This window comes from Simochromis diagramma, unplaced genomic scaffold (genome assembly GCF_900408965.1).
Source record: "Simochromis diagramma unplaced genomic scaffold, fSimDia1.1 OVJJ01000510.1, whole genome shotgun sequence".
NCBI classification, from domain to species: Eukaryota; Metazoa; Chordata; class Actinopteri; order Cichliformes; family Cichlidae; genus Simochromis; species Simochromis diagramma.
In genome coordinates this window covers 2,130,196-2,155,236 of record NW_024387326.1, presented here as the reverse complement: position 1 = coordinate 2,155,236, position 25,041 = coordinate 2,130,196, and the positions used below count along the sequence as shown (strand labels likewise).

The following is a 25,041-nucleotide window of genomic DNA, read 5'->3' as shown; positions in this document are numbered from 1 at the left end:
GTAGTATTTTATATATTATGCTTTGTATGTTCTTCAGTATATTTTTATGCAAAACAAGAGGAACTTCAATACACAGCAGTATATTCACAGTTTAAACCAGATGTTTACATACACTTTATGGAAAACACAAGAACATTGTTTTACTGTACAACATCAATTTAGAGTAAACTTGTTTTGTTTTGGATAAATAAATATTGAAATATCTTTTGAATTAGTTAAATGTCAGAATAAAGAGAGACAGCTGTCTATTTTTTTATCACTTTCATCACATTTAGGAGTACATATACACTAAGTTTATTGATAATTAATAAGAAAACTCCAGACGATTCCATTCTGAGCTGAAGAAGCTTCTGATAGGTTAGTAGAGTCCATGTGAGTAAATCGGTGGCACAGCTGTGGATGCATATAAGGCAAAACACAGAGCCTGTTTCTTTGAAATGGGAAAATAAAGAGATATCAACCAAAACACCAGGAAAAGAATTGTGGAGCTCCATAAGTGTGGCTCAATTTTGAATACAATTTGGTGCCATTTACAATTAAGAAATATAGATAGTTTCTCTCTTTACTCTTAAAGTTAACAAATATGTTTTTTATATTTATCAATATAAAAAAATAAACATTTAGTCTAATTTGATGTTACAATTAAAAAAGTGTTTGTGTTTTGATCTGAAGAGTTTGTAAATATCTGGTTTCCACTGTATATTTGATGATTGTCAGCACAAAGAGGGAGAGAGAGGAACAGAGAGGGAGAGAGAGGAGAATGAGGACAGAACAGAGATGGAACAAGAGCTGGTGAGACACACATGTTAGTCAAATGATGGTTTACAAAAGTATCACCGTATCATAGGTACTCATGTGTCTCGTACCTAGTGTTTCTTTTTAGGTTTGTTATTTTTCCAATTCTATATTTATTAAGTTATGCAGGCTTGTTTGCACAACAAGGCTAAATAATTATATAAACTTTTCTCAATCTAAATAGTGGACTTTGGTAGAATTAAAAAATAAGTGTAGTGCAGGTCTATGATGATTTTTAGTGCTACTATCATCTAGTTCTGATTCTGGTTCTGTCTTGGTTAAATCCTAAGTAGTCCTGATTTTGAACTGTTGTAGTCCTGTTTTAATTCCGGATCAGTTCTGGGTCTGGCTGAATTGGGGTTTAGTCCTCGTGTCTTGATACAGCCCCGACTTTGTTCTGCCTTGCTGCCTAATTAAAAAACTAGTTTAAGGTGTCCTGCATATGTGATATATATTTTTCCCTATATGAAGTCATTCTTTTTTGAAGGAAACTCAAAACAGAGCCAATTAATCTTTCAGTCATTTCTACCCCCCCCCCCCCAAAAAAAAAAAAAAAAAAAAAAATCCCACATGCATACTACCCTTTAGGGCTAAGCCCCGGGTGTTTCAAATGTCTGGCTCCGCCTTTGCTCTATACCCCAAAGTAATGTATTTATTTTATATGATATATTTTATATTGTTATATTTTTATGTCCCTACTCTAGCAGGAGGAGTTTTGTGTCTTGAGCTGTGAGTCTTTGAATTTGTGCAGAGTGTATGGGTTATCTGTGGTGCTAGGTGGGTTAGAGGCACTCATGTTTTATGGTTTAAAGAAAAGAACAATTTAAAGAATTATTTAAAGCCATGTAAACATTGCTCAGTTATCTGGATCTCCAGGTTAAAGAGTTGTACCTCATCTAAAAACAGTAACACCACTGCACACTTTCCATGCAGTTAGTCACCTGGCCACTAGAGGTTGCTTCTCTTTAACAAATAGCTGGAGTCTGTTGGCTAAGACAGTCTGTCTTAGCCAACATTTGGTTTTATTACTACCTTGACTAAGATTCTCATTAAATAGCAACATGAGAAGCTACACTTGCACAAATTAAGTATTTGACACTTTAAATTTATAGGTTACAAAACCTTTGTGAATGAGTGGATTATTATTATTTTGTACAAATAACATTTAAGACAAAAGGCCACACTGAAATCATGCACATTTTAGAAGCACAGCTGCAAAAATGGCTTTAATGTTTATTTCAATGGCACGTTACTCTTGACATATAAAACGCAAGGGACACTAATAAAGGTAAATTAAACATTTTAAAGCTGGCAGTAGTCTACCGTGAATAGGTTTACCTTAACAAATTAATAACGTGTTTGCTATTACTATCTAAACATAAAAAAAAATAACTCACCAAACCGGTGATGTTACATTGTATCTGATTCTTTACACAATGTACAAAGCAAGAGAGGGAGAGAGAGAAAAAGAGAGCGCAAGAGATAGAGAAATAGAGAGAGTGAAAGTGATCAAGTGAACAGAGAGAAATTCACCCAGCCGACTCTCAAATTTACTGCAGCTACAGTACTACAGGACATCGAACACAAAGGTAAGATAAATATATTAACCGCATATCACATTCACCCAATCAAATATCTTAGATGTCAATGATCATTAATTCTCTGAATGCTTCATTTTTTTCTTACTTTTACTTTTACAGACACCGGACGCAGTTGTAAAGCCACAGCACTAATGAGATAGAGCGTGGTAGCCTAGATCGCACTTAAACGCTTTGAGTCATTGAGCTGACACAGAAGAACAAACATGGGCAGCCAATGCTCTACACACAGGAGGGGTCAAAGGCAAAACAAAAAATCTGACCAAAAGAAAAAGGTTGTTTGCAGCACAGAGGAAAGTGGAGCAAATTACTCCCTCCTAAGACGGCCGTCTGTGCAGGGGCTGAGGACTGCATTGAAGGAAGCAGAAGAGCATTTATCCAGACATGCAGAAGAAACATCTGGAAAAAACAACTGTAGTGAGAACAGCAGTGCACATGACTGTGCTACTGCTGAAGGTAACACCTTCAGGTGAGATTTCATTATTTTTCATTCATAAAAAAACTGTTTAGTCTTTTATTATCACGCTGATTTTATTATTAAAAAAACAAACAAATATACAATCAGTGTAACAACATAAATGTAAGATGCAACTCTTACCTTTTTCTTTTAAAACATAATATGGTTTACACATTAACCACTTACAGTAACTTTGTTTCTGTCCTTTGTCAGTCCTTGCTTCAGCAACAAAAATGGTGAGTTAAAGTTAATAATTTTAAGACAAACTCTGGTCATAAAATACCAATTAAAATGCAGTCTCTTACAATTAATTTGTGTTTTTTTAAAGAAGCTGACTGGGTGGACAGCAACAGGTCTAAGCTCATTCAAAGCGTCACTTTAGTGATGCCAATAGCAGATGAAATGAGACAGCAAAAAATGATCCATAAAGAGACCTACAACAAAATTGATGCTGCAACAACAAGCCAGGACAAGATGAGGGAACTCTACAACGCCCTGACTACTCAAGAAGTCAAATCTGCTTTCTTCAGAAGCCTCCAAGAAATTCAGCCGGAGACATGTGAAAGTATGTAAGGTGTTTGGGTGAAACATTTTCAACTGCCCTGTTATCTCTTTTGTTTTTCATTTAATGCATAAAAGATAAGATAGTTATGACATGCAGATAATTCTGCAAAAGTTGTTGAGAAGGCTTTCTATACTTTGCCACGTTAAAGGATAATACATAACTAAAGGCTAGCTAGTAAGATTTTTGCATAAAATCTAAGCACATAAAATCTGTGGAAATACTTTCTGTGTTAAAAAAATGTTTTAGACTCAGATACTTTAGTGCATATTTGGAACCAAGCTCACTTTTTCAGATCCAAGTAAACTGATCTCAACAAGTAGATCACTGCATTTGGCTATAGGTGTGGTTGTAGCACAAAACACACACCAGTACCTCCAACACACAGCTACAAGCTGCTCCGGGTCACTCAGCTTTCTGAAATGATTTCTCTGCTTTCTAAGATGTGGTCCCAACTCTGTTAACAAGAGCTCAAACAGTGACACCGAATATATGTATGATAGTGGTGTGATGAAAATTCAAGTCCTCGATCAAACCATGAATTTGCCCCTGCTACTGCCTTTTCAGAAAAAATGGATGAACCCAGAATTTCTTTGTTTTTTGTTTAGAAACAACAGGACGGACTTAATTAGTTTCACAGTTTCTCAGATGGCGAATCTTATGCAAAAACACGTGTTCGGTGTGTAATGGCCTAAACGCTGAACACGTGGATACACATTGTTGGGTGTAACGAGTTATAAAGTAATGCATTGCTGTAATTACTTTGGATTTTTCAGTAATGGAGTAAGTTAACGTGTTACTATGCTAAATTCAGTAATTACACAACAGTTACAGTAGAGAGGAAAAAAAGTCAGATGTTTATTTTCCTGCGTCCTTCCTGCGCTACAATCAGCTGATTTGTGTTTGTATGCGTGGGGAGGAAAATGGTGAAGAAGTATATCAATGCAGCTTTTGAGAAGTGGCGATATGGACATTACTAATTTGTATTGCCCAAAAGGACAAAAGTGCAACGGTAAAGTTGAAACTATAATTCGGACTAAAAAAATGCATAATTGGTAACACAACTTTGGTTCTTTACAAGGACAGCATGCTAACACCCAACTAGTCAAAAACCCAGAGTTTTTTAAACTGAATCGAACCCCAGCCCAGCACCCAAAGTCTGATCTTCAACAGGTAACAAAGGCAGTGATGAGCAGTCAGGCTTGAAGTGTCTAGAGGAATAGTGGCGATCAATTGGAATTGTCTATGGGCTGAAAGTTGATTCTGTTCATCTGAACGTAGCGTTTTCAGCGGGAGAAACATTTCATCACCCGTAACTTCTTCAGTCTTCAGGTTTCCCTGACCTTGTAAACAGTACATTTGCATACAGTTGTGTAACTAACTACGTCCTCTGGTTAGTAATTAAACAACATGCTGCATTACTTTAAAGAACTCAACACTGTACATATATACATATATAAATAGTTGAGTAATAGAGTCCACACAGACAACAAACAGACTTGTTGGAAGAAACAAGAAATTTAAAAAAAATCTAACGCTGGAACTAGACCAGGGATAATGATAGTTATAAGACTGTTCTTTTTCCTCTTTACCTACAGCAGAAGATGTCATCAAGGAGGTCATCAAAAAGAACAAAGAATATCTGAGGCAGAAGTGTCAGCGACAGCGAGAAGGCACTGAAAAGACTTCTATTGAGGAAAAATCATTGGATAAAATTTACACAGAGCTTCACATTATAAAAGGGGAGAGTGAACATGTCAATGAACAACATGAGATCTGGGAGATTGAAGATAAAGCGAGGAATCAAACTGTTGAGGGTACTAGAATCAACTGTAATGACATCTTTAGACATGAGCAAGACGACAAAGAAGTGAAAGCAATCAGGACTGTGATGACAAAAGGAATCGCTGGCATTGGAAAAACTGTCTCTGTGAAGAAATTCATCCTTGACTGGGCAGATGGAAAAGCCAATCAGGACTTGGACTTCATCTTTATGTTTCCATTCAGGGAGCTAAATTTGGTCCAAGATGATCAGATTAGCTTTGAGAACCTTGTGAAAACATTCCATCCAGAACTTAAAACCATAGCAGTTGCGAAAGCTTTGGCTGATCGTGAAGTTTTGTTCATCTTTGATGGTCTCGATGAAAGTCAACTTCAGCTGAAATTCAACAAGACCACAATACTGAATGATGCTACGAAGGTGTCCTCAGTGGACACTCTGGTGACCAACCTTATCAGGAAACATCTTCTTCCCTCTGCACTTGTTTGGATTACCTCAAGACCAGGAGCAGTTCAACGCATTCCTCGTGAGCATGTTTACCAGTGGACCGAGGTCAGAGGATTTGATGATCCACAAAAAATAGAGTACTTGGGAAAAAGAGTTGAGGACAAAGCAGTCGCTGAAAAAATAATTGAACACATAACAATGTCACGGAGCCTGTACATTATGTGTCACATACCTATCTTCTGTTGGATTGCTGTACATGTTTTTGAGTATTTGATGCATAAAATGGGAAACACCAAAGATGGAAACCAAAAAATACCCACAACTCTTACTGGGATGTACACACACTTACTTCTTATTCAGATGACGATAGCTAATGAAAAATATGGCGGCCAGGAAGACCAGGAAGAGCCTGATACAGCAGAGCTTTTTAAGTCAAATGAAGAGTTCATTTTGAAATTAGGCAGGTTGGCTTTTGAGCAACTGGAAAAAGGCCGGATCATATTCACTGCTGGAGATCTGAAGAAGTATGACATAGATATAACGAAAGCTGGAGTTTACTGCGGGTTGTGTACAGCAATATTCAAAGAAGAGAGTGTGTTCCTAACAAAGAAACTTTACTGCTTTGTGCATCTGACAGTTCAAGAGTATTTTGCTGCTCTCTTTGTATATCACAGTTTTGCAAACAAAAAAATCGATTCTGAAAGTCTCAAGGATTTCATGCTAAAAGGGTCTGATGAAGAGCTCAAGACTATCTTGGAAAGTGATCCAGTGGATCTACCTTTGAATGAACTGATTGAAATTACAATAGCTAATTCGGCTCTTAGAACGACCGGAGAACTGGACATGTTCCTCAGGTTCCTTATTGGCTTTTCTCTACAATCATCAGAAGAACCACTTCAAAGCCTGATTCAGCAGACTGAAGAGCATTCAACAAATATTGAGGAAATTCGGTCAAGTCTATTAGAAATAGATTTGTTTGACTGCTCAGCTGAAAGATGTCTAAACCTTGTCCACTGCCTGACTGAGTTGAAAGACAATTCCCTACATGATTCAGTACGAAAGTATCTGAAACCAAATTGTTTTCCTGAATCACCGCTCTCTCCTGTTGAGTGTTCAGCTTTGGCTGACTTGATTCTGATGTCAAACACACCTCTGGATGAATTCAATCTCAAGAAATACAGACCATCAGGAAAAGGTATCTTTAGACTTCTTCCAGCTGTGAGGAACTGCAAAAAGGCAAGGTAAGTCTATAGTGAAGCAAATCTATCAGACAAACACCAGTGAAACTGCAGGTCTAACATATGTCAGTGTACTTTGATATATTGGTATGCCAGTTCAGAAGAGTCATAACAAGACTACAGTGTGAAATATAGTTTACGGTTATGATCAATGGAGTCTTTGCAGTCTTTGCTGCTTTGTCTGGCACTGTGAAATAAAAAAAGCTGTTTAAAAAGAAACAGAAAGAAAACACAGCGGAATTGAGGCCTTAGAATTAGGTGCTCAGTGCTATGGGTGATTAGTGGGAATAACTGTGCACATACCATGTTACTGTCCCGTATAGAATAAATAAAATTAATCAAAACCATTTAACTGAGCACAGGTTTCTAGTGCTGAGTTGGAAAAAATTATATCATTTTTACTGTAAATATTCTTCAGATTAGACAACAAATATATATATATATATATATATATATATATATATATATATATATATATATATATTAGGGGTGCAACGATACACAAAATTCACGGTTCGGTTCGGTTCGATACTTTGGTGTCACGGTTCGATATTTTTTCGATACAAAAAAATGTTCATGCATTTTTAATTTGTCATTTATTAAAATTATAAATATATATTTTAACTCAAAAGTACAGTTTTTAAATTTAACCCTAACCCTTGTGCGTGTTTTTTATTTTGACAGCGAATGCGCACCTGCGGACCACTTATGTGCAGCCCTGGTTATTTAGCTCATCATATTGCAGCCACAGAAATTCTTTTGTCCATGAAACCATAAAGCTGCACTTTCTTTTTGCCTTATAGTCTGATTTGTCATAACTTCTCCGTTTTGTGGTAAGCTTTTCTTTGGCTGTCACTTCTTCACCCTGACCTGTCTTATTTGGCTCAGCAGAACTGAAATGCTTTTACACGCTCACTCACATAAGCTCAGCGATTCTCTGCGCGATCAACCTCTCACATGTTTAAGCTTGCTGCGGGAGATTTCACTTGTCATGTTTGCATAGTAAGCTAACGATTAATAAGACGATGTCAGAGGAATTGGTGCACAAATTATCATCACTCACAGATCAGTGCTGTCACTCTCTATACACAGTTCGCACGATTGCAAAGTGAAAGCAAAAAAACAAGCGCAAATTCAAACGCGACTTCAATATGTCACATATTGACAGTGGCTCACCGATGCCAATGACATAATTACCCAGCTACATTTCTGAAAGAATGCAAAAGCATTGACATATATTTTTCCTACAATAGCCCGACGGGCAGGGAAGAGATAGATTTTGGTAGCCCGACTGAAAAAAATCGCTAGCTCCGGGACGTCGGGCTAGCGATATTGCAAGCCCTGTATCTGATTGAGGAATCACTCATCTTTGGAAAAGAGAGTTTATTACAGAGAAATGGCTCTTTCCAAAATAAAAGCTATACTATCCGCTTCTTCTGGGCTACATTCTCAGCAGCATAAGGAGAATCATGTGCTAACAGCTGTCTAAATGACTCGGCTAAAGTTAGTAGCATGCTTGTTGTTTTTGTCTTTGCACTAGGATGATGTCGGCGTAAATGTGCAGTCATATTCGTTGTGTTCCCACTAGTGCTTTCAGGTTAATCTCGTTGAAATGACCTTAACGCCACAACACGGCAAATCTCCGTTAATGAGCTACCGCCGATCGCTCCGTGCATGGGGCTAGACGGCAAACACGTTAACGAGCTAACTGCGCTAACACACTAGTTCACACCAATGTAATTGAGCATTGCATGGCACATCCAACATACTGTTTTACTTTAGTCCATGACTCGCTTACCTTCAGGGTCATACGTCACATGAAAACCAAAATAATTCCAAACGCCAGATCTGAATGTTGCAAGTAGAGCTTAGCTTCTGTCTCGCTAGCTTGCCCTGCGCTCTTCCTTCTGACTATGCTGTCTGTGTTGAGCGCTCAGTGGATCTGCGCTCGACAGTGCAGCCTAGGCGGAGTAGTCGAACACAGATTCACTGAGCGCTCAACACAGACAGCATCGTCAGAAGGAAAATTGATAAAATAAATTACAAATGTTGTATTGTTCGATACATATGCGTACCGAACCGAAAGCACTGTATCGAACGGTTCAATATCGATACGAATATCGTTGCACCCCTAATATATATATATATATATATATATATATATATATATATATATATATATATGCTAGCAAATGATCTACATGCCTTTAAAACTCTACATTGCAGAATGATCTTTTTAAGAAAAATAAATTTAATTTAATCAAATTTTTTTTGCAGAATCTCAGGCTTGGATCTTAGTGTTTCGGAATATAAAACGATCTCTTCAGCTCTTTGCATACCACACTCTGTGTTAACTGAGCTGCACCTAGTCAATAACACAAGCAGGGACTATAAAGGTGCAAAAATCTTGGCTGACGGACTAAAGTATTCTCAGTGTAAACTAGAGGCTCTAAGGTTGGTAAAATTATCATTTTGAGGTTTTTTTTTCTTTCTTTTTTTGTACCATCTGTCATTTCTTATTATGATTTTGTGCTTTTTGAACAGTGTGCTTATATATTCACTGGAAACTTTGTTAGGTGTACCTGGCTAGTAGTGGGCTGTACCTTTTAACTTCAGATATCTTCTTAACTTCTTCATGACATAGATTCAACAAGGTTCTGGGAACATTCTTCAGAGAGCTTTGTATGGTTTCCTGCTTGAAACTGTTGTTTCCAGACAATCCCCCTGTAACCATACACATGTGTATACTATGGTTACAAAGGAATTGACATGGTCAGGTAGACTGTGGTGTTTAAATGATTCTCTATTAGTACTAACTAATCAGTAGTTAGTACTAACAGAGAATCTGAGTGTCTCAGTAGTTTCTCAGACCAGTTTCTCAGGCCAGCTTGTCAAACAAACATGACACATTCCCAGTCACTTAAATCACCTTTCTTTTCCATTGTGACTCTCGGTTTGAAGTTCAGTGGGACATCTTGTTTCTACATGCCTAATTGCACTGGGTTGCTGCTGTGTGACTGGTTGACTAGATTTGTGAACAGGTATAGCTGACATAGTGGTGAATGTTATCATGTGGATCTTTTCACCTATTGTCCTTTACCCTTGCAGTCTTTCTGGTGAAGAACTCACAGAACAACAGGCTGAAGATTTGGCATCAGCCATCCAATCAGTAATCTCAAATCTAAGAGAACTGGAGTTGAGTGGCAACATCCTGAGGGACTCACTATGTTCTGTGCTGTCAGTTGGATTAAGATCCCAGAAACTGGAGAAGCTCAGGTTCGTTTTATATGTTATTCTTCATCTAATTTTTTGGCTTTCTCATATGTCAGAAATTCAGTTGCTCTGAAAAATTTCAGCCAGATAAAAACAACAATCCAATTTTATTCTCTGCAACAAAAGACTGAACCGAAATCCAAAGCCTGAAAAAATCTGTGAAGAGTTAGTGGCAGCGTTTAAATCCAGCACCTGTTATCTGAGAGAGCTGCAACTGAACTACGTCAATTTTAAAGACTCAGAAATGAAGAAACTGTCAGCTGAGCTGATGAGCACGAAATGTAAACTGGAGACATTAAGGTAAAATTCTTTACTAAAAAGTAATTATTGGTATTATTAAAGTTTAGTCAACAGGAAGAAAGCTCAGTTTGAAATATTTTAACTCTAAGTACTTTTGACATGGAGTATCATGGTTGTGATGCTGGTGAACAGATTCTCAGTGAGGAAATTTAACTTGTTTTTTCTAGTGTTACTATTTAGGAAAAATCTGTTTATTTATTATAAATATCATAAATATAATTTATTTATCATTCAACAACACAAGATTAGAATGAAAAACAAAGATTGTCATTCTAATCTTGTGCTGTTGAATTGAACAGCACTTGGCAAATTTATTAGACTACCTGTCATAAAACAATAAATAATATCGACATATAACTAAAACAATTTTTCTGTTCAGAAATGCAAGTAATAATTATAACATGGCACAATAATTAGAAAAAAAAAAAAGTAGTTTTTAAATTCATGGATAATAGCAATGATTGTATATTAGCATTAAAATGTCATTTTGATTAAAGTGCTTTTGCATACTGGTGGATTACACCATTACACAAGCATTAAAAAAGATATGATTATAATTTTTAATAAAGATATAGTTACCAGTGCAGCTGTGGCATAAACCTCTCACACAGTCTAATAAATGTGTTAAGAACTGTATATGAGGAAAAATGAGAATTATTGTCACAGTAATGTTTTCTTTCATTTATTTCAAATATTTTGGTAATTATTGTATCGCAACATTTTTCATCCAGTCTCACTCACAACAAAGTCACAGAGAAAGGCTGTGAGATGCTGGCCCCAGCACTCAGCTCCAGACCTCCCCACCTGAAAGAGTTGGACCTGAGCTACAATGACCTACAAGACTCGGGGGTGCTGGCACTGTGCAATGCACTGACAGGTTTAAAAACACTCAGGTTAGTACAGAAAATAACTCAGACAAAAGGTCATGCTTTTTAAAAAGAGAAACTGAATATACGGTACAGTTGAGTTGCATTTCAAAAATGAGAGATAATTAGAAGGAACTGAACATGATTTACTGATATACAGAATTCAGCTAATTTAACGTTCAGTGAAATTTGCTCAGTTAAGTACGTGGATTTGAGGCTGATTGGCCTCAAGAAGGTGCGCAGAAACATGATCGGACTAGTCTGTAATGTTGCAATGAGCTTGACAGCGTGGGAAAGTGAAAGGGACGTAAGCTTAGATTAGCCACCAAACGCATGGGAAGCAGACAGATGTGTGACTGCAGGTCTTCCTTATTGAACTTAAGCATAACACTTTTTTGCAATAATTTTTGCAATCTAATCATTTGATATCACTCAAAAAAAGTGAGAGGCACATAGTGCTGTCCAAAGGGACACTAAGAAAAAGCTATGAAATGGCACTTGTGTTATGACAGAAAGTCAAACTTGGCACTGATGAGAGCATCTACCACTCATTGTTTGCTTTCTGTAGGCTATCATTTTGTAAAGTGACAGACGATGGAGGCTCCTCTTTGGTCTCAGCTCTAAACTTGAAACCCTGCAGTCTCAAAGATCTGGACCTCAGCTTTAATAACCTCACTGATGACATAGTCCAGATGCTGAAGGAAAAACAGAGGGATTCATGCTGCAGTCTGGAAAAACTCAAGTATGGAAAACCAATAACAAACACAGTTTTATACTTGATAATATTATAATAATGTTTGCAAGTTGATTTTTATCATTATTCCCATCAGTGTGGACCAAAACGCAGAATGCTGGGTTGACCTGAAGCTGCTGAGACAGTGTAAGAAAACCTTTTCTTGTTCCTGAAATGTTACATGCTACATGTGATTTGCATCCATGCAGTTATATTTGCAAGTGTTTACAAGTCCCTAAACATTTTCCAAATCAGGATGAACATACAAAAATGAACAATAGTGATTTACTATAAATAATATTTTCTACATCACGAAAGTGTAAAGTCCAATGCGGCCTTGTGCTTAATCAATGATAGTCTATAGTTTAAAGTCATATCCAAATTAGAGCTTTTTCTGTGGCCAAGGGACAACGTTCTGTATAAAAGTGGCTTTCATTTATTCCAGATCTGTTAACTCAACTGGTATAAGGGCAATCAGATACAATCCACATTCCTCATGCATCAAAGTTAAAACATTTAATGTAAAACAACAAGAATAACAACCAGGAAAGAACTATGCAAAATGAATGTTCACGTAAACAGTTTACACAGCATGTCAATTGTATGAACAGGGACTTGGGGAAATGTATAAATACTAAGTAACCTAGCTTTTTTTTAAAGTTTGATGATACAATAACCAGAGATGAAGAACCATACTTACATAATATTACTATTACAAGTAATTAATTGTTTTTGCATGCTCTGATTCCAGTTGCCTGTGACCTAACACTTGACCCAAACACAGCAGGTGTGAATATTATTTTAACCAAGGAGAACAGAATGGCAGAATATGCCCCAGAAAAGCAACCATATCCTGATCATCCAGACAGATTTAATACCCTCCAGGTTCTCTGTGAAGAAGGTCTGACAGGTCGCCATTACTGGGAGGCTAAGTGTTCTCATGCTAACGTTGGAGTGGCATATAAAAGCATTGACCGGGAGGGAGACTTTGCCTCTGACTATTCATTGGGAAAGAATGAAAAGTCTTGGTGCTGGATGAATGATGGTTGTTTTTATCATAACAATTCCTGTATAAACTTTGCAGCACTTTATAGTCCTATCATAGGAGTTTACCTGGACTGGCCGGCAGGGATTTTGTCCTTCTTTAAAGTCTCTCCTGATACAGTTACCCACCTGTACACTGTGAACACAACCTTCACTGAACCACTCCATGCTGGTTTCAGTCTGGATAATGGATCAGTTTACCTCTGTAAAATTAAGTAGGTAGACATTTTGGATGAAAGGAAAGGGACCCTATACAGTTTACCATACATTGCATTACAGTATACTACAGCCCTGTCACACATGGAACAAGTAAGCTGGTTGGCTATGTGATCGTGGCTTTGATTATTTTTTTAATGTTTGTCAGGGTCTTATCCAGACATACCAAGAGTAGCAATATATACACGCAAAACTGATGGAGAAAGACTCTTTGCATTGTCAGTGTCAGCATTAGTTAACTGTACTTTTTTTGTATTTAGCTCTCCCTTTTTTGACACCACAAGCAATGTCTGGAAAGGTGCTGTACTTAATTTAAAAAAAAAAAAAAAAAATCGCGTTTGTTCATTTTATTTTCTTGCACCTCATACACTATGGCTGGATCACCCCAGAATTGGGAATGATAGCGATGCAGAACTGCCAAAAAAAAAAAGTATTGTTATTCTTTGCACACTTCATGATTCGATTTCCCTGGAAATTATTTTATTGGTTGGACTGCATTCCTTGTGACACTCCTCTTTACTTATCTACTTTGACTGACTAGGGTGAAGGGAAAAGACATATCAGATGTTGTTGGTTTTAGGAAGAATATTTATTGCTCAAACACAAGATATAAGAATCACAAACATTTACCAAGAATCACAAACTGACTTAAGACTAATAGAAGCAAAATGCTGGTTCTATCAGTGTTGCCAATTCAAATTCTAAACTAAATCATTCAATCACTGTGTTTCTCTTTGGTTACTAAAGTACAATGGAAAATCTGAATGCAAATAACTTCCTGCCTAAACTAAAGTACAGAATAGTGACAGCTATGTGTCTAAATAAAAGGTGATATAAAGAATTTGTAGTGCGATTCGAGGTTGCGTGACTGTGTTTCTAAACCTGTCCCAGTCCCAGGAAGTGACACAATTGACTCTGCTTTGTACCTGAGCTCAACCTTTTAGACTTTATCATAGTCGTACATTCTCCAAATGTCTGTCTGTTCACAAACTAAAAAGGAATTTCAGACAAGAGGCACAAAGGGGTGACTGCTCACATTAAATCCAAGACCATGTCACTGAGTGAAATTTTAATAAGAGGAGATCTTTAGGATAAATTGAACATAATTTATTGATAAACAGAATTGAAACAAGCCGTCTGGTGATTGGACTCTGATGGCTAAATAGATCCAGATCGTTTATAGGGCAGGACCCCGCCCGGAGTCGAGATGCTTGTGATGGTGATGAAGATAGAGACTTGGATAGAGCTCTGAGTAAGGTGGGTTGAAGCAGAGATGGAGAGGAGGTGGGTTGTGGGAAGTAGTCAGAGGAACCGTGAGATTTAAAGTATGTGAAGTGGAGGCTGATTGGCTTGAAAGTGGCAGGTTGAAAGATGATTGGACTCGACCTGAGCTTGATGGTTTGGGAAAGTGGAAGTTGTGATAGATGTGTGATTATTGATCTGGCAATAACCAGATGAATCTCCTGATTGGTGGGCTGGACTGGGCTGTTTACCAAAAATCAGTTCAGCCAGGAAGCCAAATGCTTTCATACACAAATGAAAACCAACCAAAAGACAATTCACTAACCTAACTTTCTAACAAAAAACAGGAGAATACTTAATCATCAAAAATGGCTTCTCACGCCTACTAGGCTGCTGCAGTGAACAATATATACAAGGTAAAAAAAATACACAATTGCTACTTTACAAATCTATTTACAAGATTAAGGTTCTATTGCCAGACACACACACACAAAAACATTGTACTTGGTTATACTTGCAAATCAATCAACTTTAATTTAAATACACCCTCAATAAAAAAAAGTTCAGAGTACTGAATTTTTCCATTGCAGAAAAGTAACTGATCAATTTAAAATCTCAGCCTTCAAAGAACATCTCTTTCACTGGTAAAAGTGACGGGCTCTTCAAGTTCATTTATGGCATCCTGAACAATTAAAAGGCGCATCCTGATTGGCAGATGCTAACAAGAAGTATCAAATACTTTGAATGCTGGCGTCCTCCTCTGATTTTGGGCTAGCCCTGGCATAGCTGCACCATTCTCCTATAGACTATCTGTGCCTTTGTTACATTGACAACTAGACTAACATTTTACATTATCATGACGTAATTTTATTGGCCTCACTACCAAAATATTTACATTTTTTACAATCATGCTACAATCTTGGAATAATTTTACACCAAAATTTGAGAAATACAGACAATTTAAAAATAGATCTTAAGGCCATTGCTCCCTTTGGCTTCAGTGCACTGGTCATGTGCCAACTGTGTCTATATGGTAGTCTTTCTTTGCTTGTTATTACCAAACAGCTAAGCAGCTGAAAATGCAGAAGGGCAGGTTAATTTTCAGGTTAATTTGGCCAAGTGGTAAAAAGTCATGTCTTTGCTGCTGAACTAACACACAGGTTAGACACATTGTTTTATATGACAAGTTCTCAGTAAATTCTTCCCACATGTTGACACCTGGTTTTCTGGAAAGGAGTCTACCTACCACCATGCAGCATGTACAGACAGGTTCGAATTATTCATCATAATCCGCTCCTTCCTGTGTACTTTTCTAACTGAGATACCTGCAGTGTTTGATATTTTTCTCATTACCTGCTTGAATGAACTTTCTGGTCATTTTGATAGCTCAGAAAAAACAAACAGAAAACATTTACTAAAATACGATATTTTTGTTTCCACCTTTGATATTCATTTAAAATGTTAATTCAAACAGAAGGATAATTGCAGGGTGTCAGTTTGTTGAAAGGAGTCCTCTGCTTCATTATTGTTTGTTTTATGTGTGCATACTGATTTACTCAAAGATATCATCTCAGCTGCTGCTGCTGCGTTGAGATAACCAGAGTGCAATTTTCTGCCTCGTACAGGATTCACATCCCACTGCAGAAAACTTCAAACTCACATATAATGATGTAGCTGTCATATCATTTTTTATCATTGCCAGATACAGGTAAAAATGAAGAATTAAAAATGAAAAACAAGACAACTAGTCAATCAAATAAAACCTATGACACAGTGCATACAGGAGATGACGAAAAAATAATGTGAAAGGATACAACAGCAATATTTTTCCACAATTTTAACAATAAAAAGACTTCATATGACTTTTCTGTGAGATGAGAAGATTTTAATGAGTTTAAAATCTTTAAATCTCCAGCCAGTTTGGATAATATGTACAGATTATTTTTAAGAAAGCAATAATACCTACTAGAGTATAGCTGTGCATTGTATACACTCACCAGCAACCTTTTTAGGCCTGTTCGTCGCAATTACCAGTATATAATCAGCCAGTCATCATCAAGACAACCTGCTTAAGTCCAAACCAAGCATCAGAAAAGTTATTTAAGTGATCTTGAATTTGGCATGGTTTTCGATCTGACTGGTTCAGAAACTGCTGAAATTTTCCAGGGTTTACAGAGAATGGTCCACAAAAGGGAAACATCCAGTGAGCAGCAGTTCTCTGCGTGAAATTGCCTTGTTGATACAAAAGGTCAGATGAAAATGACCAGACTGCTTCCAAATGATAGAAAGGCAAAGGTAAACGAAGGCAGACGAGCATCTCTGAACACACAACACTTTGTTAGGGTTCAAATATTGAGGAGGGATACAGTAGGAATTCCAAAATAACAACACTGGTCCGGCCTGGTTAAGTCAAACGATGATTTTAATGAACACGCGTGGGGAGATGTACACTGCACAACATCAGCTGTAGATCTCCACCCCAAAACTACACAGGAATGGTTTTATAACATCAGGGTATATTTTCTTGACGCCCCCTCATGCAACATCACATGCATACGTTTCAAAACCACAGTGACATTTAACACAATTAGAAAAGAACATCGCCTCGTCTCCATCCCAGGTGTCTTCCTGTCGCTCGTCCTGCCCGCGCTTATCTTCTGAAACATCAGGCCCACATTCTGCAACAAACTGTTCTTTTGCAGGCACAATTTTGCAGTCACAAGCAAAATACAGGGAGTGCAGAATTATTAGGCAAATGAGTATTTTGTCCACATCATCCTCTTCATGCATGTTGTCTTACTCCAAGCTGTATAGGCTTGAAAGCCTACTACCAATTAAGCATATTAGGGGATGTGCATCTCTGTAATGAGAAGGGGTGTGGTCTAATGACATCAACACCCTATATCAGGTGTGCATAATTATTAGGCAATGTCCTTTCCTTTGGCAAAATGGGTCAAAAGAAGGACTTGATAGGCTCAGAAAAGTCAAAAATAGTGAGATATCTTGCAGAGGGATGCAGCAGTCTCAAAATTGCAAAGCTTCTGAAGCGTGATCATCGAACAATCAAGCGTTTCATTCAAAATAGTCAACAGGGTCGCAAGAAGCGTGTGGAAAAACCAAGGTGCAAAATAACTGCCCATGAACTGAGAAAAGTCAAGCGTGCAGCTGCCAAGATGCCACTTGCCACCAGTTTGGCCATATTTCAGAGCTGCAACATCACTGGAGTGCCCAAAAGCACAAGGTGTGCAATACTCAGAGACATGGCCAAAAGTAAGAAAGGCTGAAAGACGACCACCAGTGAACAAGACACACAAGCTGAAACGTCAAGACTGGGCCAAGAAATATCTCGAGACTGGTTTTTCTAAGGTTTTATGGACTGATGAAATGAGAGTGAGTCTTGATGAGCCAGATGGATGGGCCCGTGGCTGGATTGGTAAAGGGCAGAGAGCTCCAGTCCGACTCAGACGCCAGCAAGGTGGAGGTGGAATACTGGTTTGGGCTGGTATCATCAAAGATGAGCTTGTGGGGCCTTTTCGGGTTGAGGATGGAGTCAAGCTCAACTCCCAGTCCTACTGCCAGTTTCTGGAAGACACCTTCTTCAAACAGTGGTACAGGAAGAAGTCTGCATCCTTCAAGAAAAACATGATTTTCATGCAGGACAATGCTCCATCACACGCGTCCAAGTACTCCACAGCGTGGCTGGCAAGAAAGGGTATAAAAGAAGAAAAACTAATGACATGGCCACCTTGTTCACCTGATCTGAACCCCATTGAGAACCTGTGGTCCATCATCAAATGTGAGATTTACAAGGAGGGAAAACAGTACACCTCTCTGAACAGTGTCTGGGAGGCTGTGGTTGCTGCTGCACGCAATGTTGATGGTGAACAGATCAAAACACTGACAGAATCCATGGATGGCAGGCTTTTGAGTGTCCTTGCAAAGAAAGGTGGCTATATTGGTCGCTGATTTGTTTTTGTTTTGTTTTTGAATGTCAGAAATGTATATTTGTGAATGTGGAGATGTTATATTGGTTTCACTGGTAAAAATAAACAATTGAAATGGGTATATATTTGTTTTTTGTTAAGTTGCCTAATAATTATGCACAGTAATAGTCACCTGCACACACAGATATCCCCCTAAAATAGCTAAAACTAAAAACAAACTAAAAACTACTTCCAAAAACATTCAGCTTTGATATTAATGAGTTTTTTGGGTTCATTGAGAACATGGTTGTTGTTCAATAATAAAATTATTCCTCAAAAATACAACTTGCCTAATAATTCTGCACTCCCTGTATGTCTGAACTCTCACCTAGACCTAAGTTCACTTACTCTGTATGTGTGTATGTGTACGTGTGTGTGTGTGTGTGTGTCTCGACCTCACACGAACTTTGTCTTATGAGAAGAGAGGCCAATTCTCATGTGCATAATCACCTAACTGAAACTATATCTGTAATATGTTGAATAAATGTTTTAATCAAGAACCTCTACTAAAAGCTTAATCAAAAGATATAAATGAATAAAAGACAATAATGAATAACCTGGTTATTCAAATAGCATCCTCCCAACAGCTCCTCAAAGTAACTTACACTTAGACTCTGCTTTAGTTTCACTTTCACAAGCGCGCTCTGCAAAAGCCTGTCTATTTTGGCACAGAGTGTACTCAGAGTTAGGCCTTTCTTTTATAATGCAATATAATCTGCATATAAACATTTAAGATTATGAAAAGCATTCAAAAGCATTTAAGATTATAGATTTAACTCAACAGTTTAAAGTGGTTATAACTGCACCTGTAATAAAGGCTAATTGGGTGCCAATATGTTTAAACATCTGAATACAATATCAGTGCTGTAGATTATATTATTAATGCAATGGTAATGACGATGACCATGAACAATAGCAATAAAATATTTCCCTCATATCAATAACTTCAAAGCTTGAAGTAGATTGCCTGTATCAGGGGCCTCTCCTGCCAGCTAAGAACCGGAAATTGAGGCTGCTATCCACATGGACTCACCAAAATGTGATGATAAAAGTAGAAAAAAATTTCCCTCGCATGATGAGTCAATTCCTACAACAACATTTAAATTTAGGTTAGAATTTTGTGTAAACAACACAAAAGCATGGATCCATCCAGACTTGTATACATGGCTCCTTCTAGTGGTGATGGTGGTGTAATGGCAAGTACAACCTGATGGCTGTTTTAAATGCAACAGCCTACCCTAGAAGAGTTGCTGTCCATCTCTATACCCTTATCAAAACACCTATGTTCTGATGAGGCTCAGATCATCTCAAACTGGTTTCTTAAACATGACAATGACTTCATTGGTTCGAATGGGCTCCACAATCCATCAGATCTCAATTTAATAAAGTACCTTTGGGAACATGGTGAAGAGTGAAGATCCATATCATGGATGTGCATCCAGCAAGTCTGCACCAAGTGTGTGATGCTATTTTGTCAGTATCAACCAAAATCTCTAAAGAACGTTTCCAGGACTGTGATGAAAGCCCTTCTGAATAACGTTAGTTATGAAGGTGTACCTGATATAGTGGACATTTGTATAAATATGTGTATATTGCTCAGGTTTCCACATCTTCTGTGCTTTGCTAGTCTCCCTTATCTTTAGTGGAATCCAAATATATAAGAGGGGATTTCTTTCTGCTGAGTTCAAATGTTGTTGGGTTAGCCCGGGTGGGATGTGCAGTTTGAGGGTGTGATCTGTCTCTTTAAAACTTGATTTGACAACATTAAAGCAGTATGTGCAGCCTTCTGTCAGCTGTGTGACACACATGGGGATTGTCCCGTCTGCTGTTTGTTTTGTCACTTTGTTTCTCCCATGGTTCCTTTCAGTTGTCAGCAGAGCAGCAGCCTTGTTAGCGTAGCTCCCTCTGAGTTTCACTGACACACACACCTCAGCACCAGCAGATACACACACACACACACATATACTGGTATGAACTCTCAGGTTTACAAAAGTTTTCCAAGTTATTCGGATGGACAACCACAGTATCACAACACAGTGAGGCATACTTCATCTTATACTTAGGCACCTATTGTGAATGTATGCACAGTAACATTAAAGATTAGTCAGAAGATATTGAGAAATAAATACACTTATGCTTTCATGCATGCTTGTTCGTTTGGTAAGTATACAGTTATGACCAATTTAAAAAACATTAATGTGGCTTTGTGCAAAATTAACAGAATATCTCCCTTGTTGGTTCATGTTTGCAGGCAGAAGGTATCTGCTCTGGTGCAAGACATTTTGCGGTACATGCACTAAACACCTGTAAAACTGCAAACCTTTTTTACTTTTATCAACTCTAATCAAGAAAATATTATGTATTATGTATACGTATATGTAATGTAAAAGGGATGTATATGTAAAAGGGATCTTCAGAGGTGTTAGGAGAAGTGAATGCTTTTTAAGTTTTGGAGATGGAAACACAATCTGTACACATATACACAACCAACCGTTTGTCTCTGTTGCAGGTGGTTGCACTAAGCTAAACTAAGCTAAGCTAAGTAAGCTAAGCTAAGAGAATCTGTTTATGCAAACGCACATAAATCCCCTCCCAGCCCACCCCTTCCCCTTATTTCTGCATTATCAAACAAATATATAATCTTGAAAATCCCTGGTTACTGTGTGGTATCAACAGTTTTTTTACAGACAACATTTAAAAAAATAAAATAGTAAATCATCTGCTGTGTTTTCAGTTACTTACAGATAATGTACTTACCACAAACGAAGCATTCAGTATCCTAATACTGTTGTTGTATACCCGAATAAATAAAGTTGTTGTATACTGTTGCAAATATTCACAGGTTTTTCACAGTTTTGCAACTTTCATACTTTTTCCAGAGAAATGAAATGTATCAACACAGATATATTAAACCGATGACATATCTGTAATCTTGCATTATGAACAAATACAAACACATTGATTGAGAGAATATGGCCTTAACTATGAAGCAGGATTGTAGCTTATCCAAGTAACTTGAAATTAACCTGCTCCAGGGTAGGATTTGTTCTAGATTAGAGATCAGCAGGTATTTAACTTTTTTTTGGCTACAAACAACAATCATTGGAATTGGAAAAAAATAAAATGGAAAAAAATAAAATGATATGTTAATAAATATAATGGAACGGTACCGTGGGCATATTAAACTTGTTTTGTAGTATAGGGCCTTGTTGGATAGCCTTACTGCACTCTGATTTTCTTCCACTGCAGTCTAATAATATGACACTAGAGGGTGATGCATAACAGGATATGGCATGCCAGATGTATGTGTGTAGACCAGCATATGTGTGTGTCTGTGTAAAAATTAAAGCACTTGAAGGCATATTTGCTGCATATTTGTGTGCTGATTACAAGGAAACATATCCTATAAAAAATTCCATCTGTGAAGGTTTCAGGGTTATTTCCTGAGAAATCTTTCTGTGTGCAATCATTTTTTCTTCTATCAATACTTTAAGAACACACAATAGCACATGGACACACGCACACGCACACACACACACACACACACACGCACACACACACACACACACACAAACTGAAGCAGTAAATGGAATTAAACACCCTTTTAGAAAAGACAAGACCAAATCCTTCACGCTTGAGTCACCTTCTGTTTGAGATTATGTATGCATATTATTTATTCATATTCTCATCTTGACTTACCCATATGTTTTAAAGGTCAGGGTGCTATTACTGTTTTAGAAGGTTAAAAAGTTAGTGGAGGGCCAAAATCATTAAGGCACTCTGTGTATGCCACCAAATTGTATAGTTTTTTTTTTGTTTTTTTGTAGCTCAAACAGGCTGCATGTCAAAGTGTGCTGTAGCCTGTAAGAGCCAAACCCCCCACAATGATAAATAGGATAAGGAGCTGATTCTCATGTGGTTTCTCTTTTAGCATGCCACGGTATCTAGTATAATACTTGCAATAAACTTTTTAGGTCTGCACAATAATCCAGCACATGAAGCTCATGTTTTAGACAGCCTACTTAAATCATTAGTTTTTGGCTAGCTACCAGTCCACGAGATACAATATTAAACCACAGCTAGCAGTTAGCTTAGTGGAAAGACTATGTGAAGGTATGTGTTTTATAGTCTTAAGCTGTATTAAAACACAATACTTTAAATGTGTCTTGAATAGTCTATTATATTTTGCTGCTTATAGATGGTTAGCATGTGACAACTAGCTAGCTTCCTGTAGGCTAGCACTCACAATCAGCTGAAAAAAGAACAAAACAAACACCTAAAAATCCACAACGTTATTGCACCCTTTACCCGTTAATCCCTTTTATATTTCCACAGACTAATTCTCTTTGTTATTAAGAGCTTAAAAATGGTCTATGAACGTGACTTTTTGTGCATCTGCCTTTTGTATGTGCAGTCAGAAATTGGTTTAGAGCAGCCAGAGGAGCTGCTGGCAGCTAAATTAGGAGCACATCAATCTTTTATGGATGTTGTTTTACAGTTCCTATCTCACTGTTATCTCTCTGTCTCTTTTAGGCCGGAGGGGCTAGCTGATTTGATCACCAGCCGTCTTATGCACACATCTTAGGAGATGTGGAAACTAATTAATTTGAAGGACCATTTAAAACACAACATTGTCAACACAACCTGTCTATAGAATCTCTCAGTTATACACGCAAGTGGGTGATATTGTAACTGACTTTGTTAAGCATGCAACCCATATCAAGGAGTCATGCAGGAGTCTGGTTTCTAGTCCACTCCAGGCCATTTTCGTGGTACTACTCCCCAAACTCTCTCCATTCTTTCTTGTCAATTGTCAAACAGTTAAATGGTGAAAATGCACACATACACACACCACCTGGGCAAATTTACGTACTAATTTGAATTTAGGGTTATTATTCTGTCAATAGATTTTTTTTTCTTGTGCCAACCTTCTGCATCATTCAGTTTAGTGAAGAAGTCATGTCTAATTAATTTTAATTCTAATTTCTTTTTGCCCTGTTATTGTTGATGCCCACCATTCAAACCCTGGAACAAATGAAAAATCATCATCTGTTATCTGATCTGCAAAAAGCAATCAGAGTGTAGGAAGGTGATTAATGTTAATTTTGCACATGTGTTAATGTACGCTGGTGCGTGTGTAAAATAGGTAATTGTCATTTTCCTGAGCATGCATCGGGACTCTGAATTTTTTACACGTTTTCAAAGCCACCCAGTGAGCCGTATGGGTTGTTGGCAGTACAAATGTGATTTTCATTGCTGTAGTTAATTCACTGCTACAGCATTAGGCTGTAATAAAAACAATATTCATAATTAGGAATGAGGATAGGTAACTCACACACATTTGTTACCTGCTCTACATGGTCATGCAGCGTTGGGGGTCATACCAATCTACTGCACAAGAAAGAGAGGTATGTTTTTGTGTGCTGATGGTTTAGGAATGAGAACATAACAAAATTATCTGGTTCATAACGAGTTAAAAAATTAAATAAATAGAACATCTACATCTACAACAGAAGCATTGTGTGAAAAACTAAGTACACCCCATGACTAGGGATGGGTACCGGTATCCGGTGTCATGATGGCACCGGTTCTGACATAAACGGTAGTAACCAGACCGAAAAGCAGCGCACATTTCGGTGCTTTATTCCGGTGCTTTTTTTTCCTGAGCTGTGATACACTTTAGATTCTAGCCAATCATTTTACGTTTCCGAGGATAGTAGGCGGGTCCAGGTACGTACGTTCTTTTAGAGCAGAGCAACAGATTAAAAATGCCCAAGGCAAAGCGGTCAAAAGTCTGGCTGTATTTCACAGCAAAAGATGCAAACTCAGCAGCCTGCAACAAGTGCTTTAAGGTGATACTGTGCAAAGGAGCTAACACCTCGAATCTGATGAAACACCTGGCGACGCATAGCGTTTTTTTTAAAAGCCGAGAAATTCACCGTATTTGATGGCAGCAGCAGCCGTTCTTCTCTGCGTGAGTAGCTTAATGTTGTTCATGTGTAATTTACCTTTAGTAGGCTAACCACGTTATTACATTAATGCATGTAAGGTGAACTAGCAAACATCATCATAGCTACATGCGGCTGTCTTCTTGTTTGATGGCAGATACTCCCTTCACCCTGGCCAAAAAGGCTAAAATGACCAAAGAAAAAGTGGAAAACAGTTAAACATGAGAGGTTTTTGGACAAAGTTTGTGTTTTTTCCATTGTTTAAGCACTGCTTCCAGCCAAGAGCAATACCATATATGCCCCATAGCTGCAGAAAAGGCTAACATTGTTATCTTTTTACAAAAAAACAGCTGAACATGAGAGGTTTTTGGACCAATTTTGTGTTCTCCATTCATTAAGCACCGGTTTGAGCACCGTTTAAGCACCGGCACTGTTTCAAAAGTACCGGTTTGGTACTGGTATCGGATAAAACCTAAACGATACCCATCCCTACCCATGACTTAATAGTTTTTAGCAGCAAGAAGTTGATGTATGATTTTATCAATCTCTCGCATCATTA

General features: G+C 37.7%; 1 protein-coding gene across 5 annotated transcripts; it reads left to right on the top strand.

Moving 5' to 3' along the window:
* The first annotated feature begins 2,157 nt into the window (after window positions 1–2,157).
* Window positions 2,158–24,136, top strand: LOC120717725 (NLR family CARD domain-containing protein 3-like). Of its 5 annotated transcripts, none has more exons than XM_040005939.1 (12): window positions 2,159–2,384; window positions 2,496–2,862; window positions 3,064–3,086; window positions 3,182–3,415; window positions 5,011–6,880; window positions 9,155–9,331; window positions 9,986–10,153; window positions 10,277–10,450; window positions 11,182–11,343; window positions 11,885–12,058; window positions 12,147–12,196; window positions 12,801–13,622. In XM_040005939.1, the coding sequence occupies exons 2-12, from the start codon at window positions 2,600–2,602 to the stop codon at window positions 13,310–13,312; spliced, it is 3,807 nt and encodes a 1,268-aa protein (XP_039861873.1). In that variant the 5' UTR covers window positions 2,159–2,384; window positions 2,496–2,599; the 3' UTR covers window positions 13,313–13,622. The 5 variants fall into 5 exon arrangements, with proteins under 5 accessions (XP_039861875.1, XP_039861874.1, XP_039861873.1 ...); XM_040005938.1 differs by having other exon boundaries at window positions 2,161–2,384; window positions 3,179–3,415; XM_040005942.1 differs by lacking the exon at window positions 12,801–13,622 and adding an exon at window positions 23,068–24,136 and having other exon boundaries at window positions 2,163–2,384; window positions 3,179–3,415.
* The last annotated feature ends 905 nt before the right edge of the window (window positions 24,137–25,041 follow it).

What these genes read in the sequence shown, in the direction of transcription:
- LOC120717725 (XM_040005938.1), top strand. Translation starts at nt 2,600, where the DNA reads ATGGGCAGCCAATGCTCTACACACAGGAGGGGTCAAAGGCAAAACAAA. An exon ending in TTGCTTCAGCAACAAAAATG is followed by an intron (nt 3,087 to 3,178) that starts GTGAGTTAAAGT and finishes GTTTTTTTAAAG; the next exon opens with AAGCTGACTGGGTGGACAGC. An exon ending in ACAGGTTTAAAAACACTCAG is followed by an intron (nt 11,344 to 11,884) that starts GTTAGTACAGAA and finishes TGCTTTCTGTAG; the next exon opens with GCTATCATTTTGTAAAGTGA.